Here is a 9,939-nt window from a genome sequence, read left to right as displayed (position 1 = left end):
TGACAGCTGCTTTCATACAGTCATTAACTCAGAGGGCTTTTACAGCACCAAAAAATCCTTTCGGCCCATTGTTTCCATGCCTGGCATCAAACATTCACCTACCCTAGTCCCACTTTCCAGCACATGGCTTGTAGCCCTGTATGTAGAGGCATTGCAAGCAGTCACCTAAATACTTCTTAAACATCTGACTGATGTTTTGGCATCCCTAGATGACTTTAAAAATTGTAGGCGCACACTCAAAAGGGAAATCAGAAGAGCAAAAAAGGAGGCACGAAATCGGTCCGGCAGCTAAAGTTAAAGAAATTCCCAAAGTTCTCTAGCTATGTTAAGAGTAAAAGGGTGGCTATGGCGAGACTAGGTCCCCTTAAAGATCAGCGTGGTCATCTACATGTGGAGTCTCGGGAGATGGAGAAGATTTTTAATGAATATTTCTCTTCAGTGCTTACTGAGGAAAGAATTATGGAAGCTAAGGAAATAAGGGAAACAAGTGGGGATGTTTGGACTGCATACACACTACCAGAGAGGAGGTGTTTTGCAGCCTTAGAGCTCATTCAGGTAGATAAATCCCTTGGGCCTGATCAAGTCCACCCTCGGATGTTGTGGGAAGCTAGGGAAGGAATTGCAGAGGCCCTTACAGAGATTTTTGCTTCATCTTTAGACACTGGTGAAGTTCCAGAAGACTGGAGGGTGGCACATGTTGTTCCATTGTTTAAGAAAGGTAGCAAAGACAAGCCAGGGAACTACAGGCTAGTGAGGCTGACATCAGTGGTTGGCAAGTTATTGGAGCAGATACTAAGGGACTGGATCAACCAACATTTGGATAGTCAAGGTCTGGTTCGGGATAGTCAGCATGGATTTGTGTGTGGCAAGTCATGTCTGACAAACCTTTAGAGTTCTTTGAAGAGGTAACCAAGAGGATGGATGAGCGTTGGTCAGTGGATGTTGTCTCTATGGACTTTAATAAGGCCTTTGACAAGGTCCCACGTGGCAGGCTAGTCATGAAGGTTAGTTCACAGGGATCCAGGGAGACCAAATTAATTGGATTCTAAACTGGCTCGATGGTAGGAAGCAGAGGGTGATGGCTGAAGGTTGTTTCTTGGACAGAAGTCCTGTGGCTAGTGGTGTACCACAGGGGTCAGTGCTGGGGTCTTTGTTATTTGTTATTTACATAAATGATCTGGATGTGAATATACAAGGCTTGATTCGTAAAGTCTGTGGATGATACAAAATTAGGAGCTAGGAGCTAGGTCCTGAGGAGTGTTGTTGAACAGAGAGACCTGGGAGTACAAGTACATAGTTTGTTGAAAGCAGCATCACAGGTGGACAGGGTGGTGAAGAAGGCATGTGGCATGCTGGCCTTCATCAGTCAGGGCATTGAGTATAGGAGTCAGGATGTTATGTTACAGTTGTACAAGTCATTGGTGAGCCCACACTTGGAGTACTGTGTAAAGTTTTGGTCACCCTGTTGTAGCAAAGACATAGTTAAACTGGAGAAGGTACAAAGAAGATTTACAAGGATGTTGCCAGGACTAATCCGCCTGGGTTATAGGGAGAGGTTGTGCAGGATAGGTGTTTATTCCTTGGGACATAAGAGAATGAGATGTGACCTTATTGAGGCGCATAAAATCATGAGGGGCATAGATAGGAGTAATGCATATATCTTTTTTCCCATGGATAGGGAATTGTAAACTAGAAGGCATAGGTTCAAGTTGAGAGGGGATAGACTTAAGGAGGACCTGAGGGGCAACTTCTTCACATAGAGAGTGGTGCGTATATGGAATAGGCTGGGAGAGAAAGGGGTTGAGGCAGTAATAGTTAAAAATCATTTGGATAGGTCCATGATGGGAAGGGTTTAGAGGGACATAGCCCAAATGTGGGCAATTGGAACTAGCTGAGTGGGCACCATGGACCAGTTTGGGCCGAAGGGCCTGTTTCCATGCTGTATTACTCAACGACTCTATCTTAAGAGCTCCTGCCTCTACCACTCTTTCAGCCAGTGAGTTCCAGATACCCACAATCTCTGAGTGAAAATCATGATCCCTCAAATCACCTTGAAAGCTCCTGGGCCTTAACTTCAAACTGTGTCCCCTGGGGCACCTTATTTAATTTACCAGTGTCCTCAGATCTTGTACACTTCAATCAGCCTTTCCCACTCTAAGGAAAACAACCCAAGTCTATCCAGTCTCTCCACAGCTGAATTATTCCACTGCAAGCAATGTCCTGGTGAACCGCTTCTGTACCCTCCCTAGTGCAATCACATCCCTTTTATATTAAGGTGACCAGAACTGTGGCCAAACTAACATAATATGCAGTTCCATCATAACCTCCTTGCTCTGGTGGTGTCCCTCAGTTCCAGTCTGCATGAGTCACCAGTAAATTTATATCCTCGCTTCTCAGCTGTACAGGGATATATTTCAAATTGTAAACTTAGTCCTTTGATAGGAGCAGTACAAAGTGCTTTCTTGGCAGCGTTTTTCAATTCATATTTCACTTCCCCAACAGGGCACGGCAGGTGGCAGGGGCCAGGGGATCCCTCTCCTGTAGATATCGATGGTCCCTGGCGCCGACTGCCTGCCTTTGCTGTCAGCTGATCACCATCAAAGCAGAAACCAGGTGGTCAGCCATGGCACTGAAATTCACCCATCACCTCAACTGTACAGCTGAACGGGTGACTGAACTGAGATATTAATCATAATTCAAAGATTAGAAAGGGTAGAGGGCAGGAAACCAGGCATGTAAGTTCAAGCTGAGAATCATCTTTACACAAAAGCCTGTGAAACTTGGAAGCCAATGGCACTGAGCAGGTCAGAGGCTAGGAATCCTGTAGCAAGGACCTCACCTCCAGGCTCCCCAAAGCCTGTCCACCATCTACAAAGCACAAGTCAGGAGTGTGATGAAATATTCCCCACTTGCCTGGATGAGTGCAGCCCCAACAACATTCAAGAAGCTTGACACCATCCAGGACAAAGCAGCCTGTGTGATTGGCACCACATCCACAAGCATCCTCTCCCTCCACCACCAACGCACAATAGCGGCAATGTGTACTATCTACAAGTTTCACTGCAGAAACTCACCAAAGATTCTTCAACACAACCTCCATGGCACTTCCAACTAGAAGGACAATGGCAGCAGACATATGGGAACACCACCACCTTCAAGTTCTCTCCAAGCCACTCACCAACCTGGCTTGGAAACATATCACCACTCCTTCACTGTTGCTGGGTCAAAATCCTAGAATTCCCTCCCTGAGGGCATGGTGGGTCAACTCACAGTCTACGGACTGCAACCATTCTAGAAGGCAGCTATGAGCACCTTCCCAAGTTGTAAGTAGGGATGGGCAACAAACGCTGGATGTGGGCGTCGCTGGCTGGCCAACATTTATTGTCCATCCCTAGCTGCCCTTGAGAAGGTGGTGGTGAGCTGCATTCTTGAACTGTTGCAATTCTGCTGCGGGTTGACCCAAAATGCCATGAGAGATGGAATTCCAGCACGTTCTCCTAGCGACAGTGAAGGAAAGGCAATATATTTCCAAGTCAGGATGGTGAGAGATTTGTAAGGGAGCTTGAAGCTGGTGGTATTGCCACATATCTGATGATCTTGTTGTGGGTCTGGAAGGTGCTGTGTGAGGATCTTCTGCAGTGCATCTTGTACATAGTACACACTGCTGCTGGTGACTGTCTGTGATGGAGGGAATGGATGCTTATGGATGTGGTGCCAATCAAGTGGGCTGCTTTGTCCTGGATAGCGTCAAGCTTCTTGAGTGTTGTTGGGGCTGCACTCATCCAGGCAAGTGGGGAGTATCCCATCACACTCCTGACTTGTGCCTTGTAGATGGCGGACAGGCTTTAAGAGTCAGGAGGTGAGTTACTCACCGCAGTATTCCCAGCTTCTGGCCTGCTCTTGTAGCCGCTGTGTTTATGTGATGAGTCCAGTTGAGTTTCTGCTCAATGATAACCCCCTCAGGATATTGACAGTAGGGGATTCAATGATGGTAATATGGTTGAATATCAAGGGTTGGTGGTTAGATTGTCTCTTGTTTGTGATGGTCATAGCCTGGTATGTGCATGGTGCAAATACTACTTGCCACTTGTCAGCTGAAGCCTGGATATTGCCCAGACGCCATGGGACAGGCTGAATTCTGGATAACAAGATAATCAAATACCTGGCAAAGTGGAGTTGAGACAGATTAGTTGCAGATGACTCAGTAGTTCGCAATGCTGCCTCACAGCAGCAGGAACCCAGGTTCGATTCCAGTCTCAGGCGACTGTTGGGAGCTTGCACACTCTCCCTGGGTTTGTGTGGTTTCCTCTGGGTACCAAGGCTTCCTCCCATGGTCCAGGTTGACTGGCTATGCTAAGTTGCCCATGGTGTTCATGGAAGGTGGGATTAGTCAAGGGAAATGCAGGGTTACAGGGATAGGCTAGGGGTATGGGTCTGGGTGAGATGCTTTTTAGAGGCTTGGTATGGACACGAAGGGCCAAATGGCCTGCTTCCACACAGTGGGAATTCTATGTTGAATGGAAGAGTTTCCCTATGAGGGTAGATGCAGGGATGGCTGCGATGTAACATATTCTAATACTTTTTATACACCTATACCTTACTCACAGCGTCCCGCAGTAAAGGAAGGTCTGACTGAAAGCTTTGGTGATGACTGACAGATAACCATGGACTGCTGTGAAGGCCAAAGGATTTTTTTTTTATTGACAGTTATGTACAGTGTTCAGTGTTTTCCAGCGAAATCTGCAACAGGTGGGGAGGCTTAAGCAGGTTTGAGGGGAGCGGAGTTTAAACTCAGTGGAAGCACAGTGGGGGACTGGCTATTAGGTAGAAGAGGAATAAGCTCACATTGCCAATTGGACTGTTTTGATTTGACAGCATTATGAGGTGAACAATTCTTGCATAGCAAGATCAATGACCAGATCATGTTTTCTGTGACAAGGGTTGATGGGACACCTTTTGGCCAGGACATGGATGAAGACACCCCTGCTCTTTACAATTAGTGTCACAGGATCTTTCAGGACGCTCTGCGAGGGGGAGGGGGAGCAGAAGAGGGTTGAGATGACTGCAAGGCTGGAGATGGACAGTTTTGTAGTTGGGCAACACTCTGGATGATTCTCAGGATCCCAAAGAGGTATTCCAGGGACTCTCAGCAGGGAGGATGTGTGTGGCTGCAGACAGACGTGAGGATTTCAGCACTCCATGCGAGGGGGGCCTTGGTCATCAGGACACAACCAGAAGGATTATTCTCAGAATAAGTTCAGGAAAAAGTCTCCAGATCCTTCTGATTCCTTTCAGTGGAGTAAATTTTCTTCCTTCCCTTCCCAAATCACCACTCTCACAGCCACACAAGTGTGGTCCCCCTGAATGAGGGACCAGACATGCTTTTGACGGGGGCGGGGGGGAGGAGGAGGAGGAGATCAGATGGGGAACGCTCCATGGGAGAGGGCTGGGCTGTGGCTCTTTGCTAATTTACGTAGGGGCTAGATGGTGGGTAGATCAGGGGAGGGCTGCCGCGGTTGCTGGCTCTACCAAATGTGACCAAGTCTCTTGGCCACACCACTTACAAATATCAGTCATTGCTGATGGAGCCATCACAAAGACAGAATCACAGAGTTCCACACATGTGGCTCCTCCAACACTACACACACAGTCCAGGACATCACGTCACATCATCTTTCCAGTCCTTCTGGGCTTTCACCTCATAGTCTCTGCCCACATTGTCTCCCGCCCACACTGCTCTTCAGCAACTCTTCCTTTTCCTTTGCAATCCGCTGTTGCTCTTCGTCATCCTGCAGCTTCAGCTTCCCTTCAATCTCTTCAGGAATCTCCACCTCCAGCAGATTCTCCATTCCAGGCTCTGGTTCATCTGAGATCAGCACCTGAGTAAAGGAAACATGTGCGGCCGAATATTAACCAGCATCAGAGGCACTTGTTTACTATCTCTTCACTGTTGGCCCAGTCAGTGTTTGCTGCCTATCGCGAAATGTGCGGGAGAAGGTGGGTGAGCTCCTGCCTTGAAATGCTGCAGTCCACCAGGTGTGAGGACAGTGTTGCTACGGAGAGGGTCCCTAGATTGACCCAGCCATGAGAATGAAATGTTGATCTATTTCCACATTTGCAGAGAGGGATTTTGGTTTTCTATTGCATTAATCACCCTAACTATGAATGGGAATGGGATAGTACAATGTATTTTGAGAAGATTTGTAGCTCAGGTTGAGGTTCTGGATGTGAGTTTGCTCGCTGAGCTGGAAGGTTCGTTTTCAGATGTTTCGTCACCATTCTAGGTAACATCATCAGTGAGCCTCCGACGAAGCGCTTGGTGTTATGTCCCGCTTTCTATTTATCTGGTTAGGTTTCCTTGGGTTGGTGATGTCATTTCCTGTTCTTTTTCTCAGGGGGTGGTAGATTGGCTCCAAATCAATGTGTTTGTTGATGGAGTTCCGGTTGGAATGCCATGCTTCTAGGAATTCTCGTGCATATCTCTGTTTGGCTTGTCCGAGGATGGATGTGTTGTCCCAATCAAAGTGGTGTCCTTCCTTATCTGTATGTAAGGATACGAGTGATAGTGGGTCATGTCGTTTTGTGGCTAGTTGATGTTCATGTATCCTGGTGGCTAGCTTTCTGCCAGTTTGTCCAATGTAGTGTTTGTCACAGTTCTTGCAAGGTATTTTGTAGATGACGTTCGTTTTATTTGTTGTCTGTATAGGGTCTTTTAAGTTCATTAGCTGCTGTTTTAGTGTGTTGGTGAGTTTGTGGGCTAACCCGATGCCAAGGGGTCCGAGTAGTCTGGCAGTCATTTCGGAAATGTCTTTGATGTAGGGGAGAGTGGTTACGGTTTCTGAGCCCGTTTTGTCTGTTTGTTTGGGTTTATTGCTGAGGAATCGGCAGACTGTGTTCATTGGGTACCCGTTCTTTTTGAATACGCTGTATAGGTGATTTTCCTCTGCTCTGCGTAGTTCCTCTGTGCTGCAGTGTGTGGTGGCCCGTTGGAATAATGTTCTAATGCAGCTTCGTTTGTGGGTGTTGGGATGGTTGCTCCTGTAGTTCAGTATTTGGTCCGTATGTGTTGTTTTCCTGTAGACGCTGGTTTGAAGTTCCCCATTGGCTGTTCGCTCTACTGTGACATCTAGGAATGGCAGTTTGCTGTTGTTTTCCTCCTCTTTTGTGAATGTTATGCCATTAAGGGTATTATTGATGGTCTTGAAGGTTTCCTCTAATTTGTTTTGTTTAGTGATGACAAAGGTGTCATCCACATAGCGGACCCAAAGTTTGGGTTGGATGATTGGCAGAGCTGTTTGTTCGAGTCTCTGCATTACTGCCTCTGCTAAGAACCCTGATATCGGAGATCCCATGGGTGTACCATTGGTTTGTCTGTAGGTTTTGTTATTGAAAGTGAAGTGGGTGGTGAGGCATAGGTTCACGAGCTTGATGATGTTGTCCTTGCTGATGAGGTTGGTGGTGTCTGGTGTATGTGTCTTCTGTTCTTCTAATAGTGTCATCAGTGTTTCTTTGGCCAGGCTGATGTTGATGGATGTGAACAGGGCTGTTACGTCAAAGGAGACCATTATTTCATCCTCTTCTATCTTGGTGTCTTTGATGGTGTTCAGGAACTCTTAGGTGGAGCGAATGGAGTGGTGGGAGTCTTCTATTAGGTGTTTTAGTCTTTGGTGTAGTTCCTTGGCTAATCTGTAGGTTGGTGTTCCATGTAGCAACACTATGGGCCTGAGGGGGACTTCTGGTTTGTGAATTTTTGGTAGTCTGTAGAAGATTGGTGTGTTGGATCCATCTGGTTTCATTTTTTGGAAGTCTCTCAAACCCACCAACACACTAAAACAGCAGCTAATGAACTTAAAAGACCCTATACAGACAACAAATAAAACGAACGTCATCTACAAAATACCTTGCAAGAACTGTGACAAACACTACATTGGACAAACTGGCAGAAAGCTAGCCACCAGGATACATGAACATCAACTAGCCACAAAACGACATGACCCACTATCACTTGTATCCTTACATACGGATAAGGAAGGACACCACTTTGATTGGGACAACACATCCATCCTAGGACAAGCCAAACAGAGACATGCACGAGAATTCCTAGAAGCATGGCATTCCAACCGGAACTCCATCAACAAACACATTGATTTGGAGCCAATCCAGCATCCCCTGAGAAAAAGAACAGGAAATGACATCACCAACCCAAGGAAACCTAACCAGATAAATAGAAAGCGGGACATAACACCAGCACTTCGTCGGAGGCTCACTGATGATGTTACCTAGAATGGTGACGAAACGTCTGAAAACTAACCTTCCAGCTCAGCGAGCAAACTCTCATCCAGTACAATGTATTGCAAGGGGAATTCAATATAAGGTTGTACTTTAGTTAAACAGGACACGATTGAGACCACATCAACAGCACTGTATACTGGACTACTCAATTTATTTAAATGGGAGGTGGGGGTGGTGCTGTGGAGGAAGAGAGTGTAAATGTATTGGAAACATTCAGTGAAGGTTTATCAGACTAATGCCTGTAATGAGAGAGGAGTTCTGTGAGGTGAGATTGCACTGGCCAGGCGTACATCAGGGTAGATGTGGAGACTAGGCTTCCTCTTGTGAGAGAATCAGGAACTAGGAGTTACATTTTAAAAAGGCAAAACGCTGCCTATTTAAGACAGAGATTTGATAATTTTCTTTTCTTCACAGAGGCTCAGACATCTTTGGAATACTTTCTCAAAAAGTTGGTGCAAGCAGAATCCTTGAAAGTTTTTGAGGCAGAGGTGTTGGATTCTTGGTAACACGTGGATGAGAGGTTATGGGGGGGGATGTGGAGTAAAATTGAAATTGCTGGAGAAACTCAGCAGGTCTGGCAGCAGCTGTGGAGAGAGAACCACTGTTTGCTTTTCAAATCTGAAATGACTGTCCTTCACAACAGTATCAATGGTTTTTGTGCTGTTGTTGGAGGGGGACCAGAAAAAAGTGTCAGAGATTGCAAAAGACAGGGAGTGCTAATGATGGAAAAGGCTTTTCTCTCCCGATCCCTATAGATTCCAGTTTTGCGAATGCTCCTTTAGTCAAATACTGCCCTAATGATGTTGAGGGCAGTCACTCCCACCTCACCTCTGAAATTCAACTCAGTTTTCCATACTTGAGCCAAAACTATAATGAGACCAGAGCTGAGCAGAACCCAAACTGGGTATCACCGAGCTGGTTATTTCTGAGCAAGTATTGCTTGATAGTACTATTGATGACACCCTCTATCATTTTCCTGATGATGGAGAGTAGACTGAGGGGGCGGTAATTGGCTGGGTGGGATTTGTTCTGCTTTTTGAGTACTCGGCATAGCTGGAAAATTTTCCACATTGTTGGGTAGATACCAGTGTTTGGCTCAGGGAGCAGCAAGCTGTGGAGTTCTAGTCTTCAGAACCATTGCTAGAAAACTGTTGGGACTCATAACCTTAGAAAGGTGGAGGGACAGGTAATGTTGAAGAAGTGGGGAGGCTGAAGGAGGATTTGGACAGTCTAGAAAGGTGGGCAAATAAGTTGCAAGTGGAATACAATGTGGCAAAGTGTGAGGTTATGCTCTTTGGTAGGAAGAGAAGAGGTGTGGACTATTTTATAAATCGGGAAAATCTTCGGAAATCTGAAGCACAAAGTGTGCCACAAGGATCTGTGCTGGGTCCCCTGCTATTTGTCATTTATACCAATGATTTGGATGAAAATATAGGCCATATCGTTAATGATTTTGTAGATGACACCAAAGTTGGAAGTATGGCAGGCCGTGAAGCAAGTTATCGAAGAGTACAATGAGATTTTGATCAGATGGGCTGATGGGCCAATGGGCCAAGAAGTGGCACACGGATTTTAATATAGATAAATACTGCCCTGATGATGTTGAGGGCAGTCACTGTGGAACCCCTGTGGGGTTCCACAGGGCTC

At 46.2% G+C, this 9,939-nt stretch overlaps 1 protein-coding gene across 2 annotated transcripts in view; it reads right to left on the bottom strand.

Annotated features, from left to right (window-relative positions):
* Positions 1-3,902: 3,902 nt before the first annotated feature.
* hgh1 (HGH1 homolog (S. cerevisiae)) overlaps positions 3,903-9,939 on the bottom strand; it is a 31,081-nt gene continuing 25,044 nt past the window's right edge. For both annotated transcript variants that reach the window (XM_048559154.2, XM_048559163.2), the window contains exon 7: positions 3,903-5,879. In XM_048559154.2, coding sequence (XP_048415111.1) covers positions 5,700-5,879 — 180 coding nt within the window. In that variant the 3' untranslated portion in view covers positions 3,903-5,699. The remainder of the gene's footprint in view (positions 5,880-9,939) is intronic.

The sequence above is a fragment of the Stegostoma tigrinum genome, chromosome 2, assembly GCF_030684315.1.
Source record: "Stegostoma tigrinum isolate sSteTig4 chromosome 2, sSteTig4.hap1, whole genome shotgun sequence".
In the NCBI taxonomy this organism is placed as follows: Eukaryota; Metazoa; Chordata; class Chondrichthyes; order Orectolobiformes; family Stegostomatidae; genus Stegostoma; species Stegostoma tigrinum.
The sequence above is the reverse complement of the archived record's forward strand: the minus strand, read 5'-3'. Positions and strand labels throughout refer to the sequence as shown.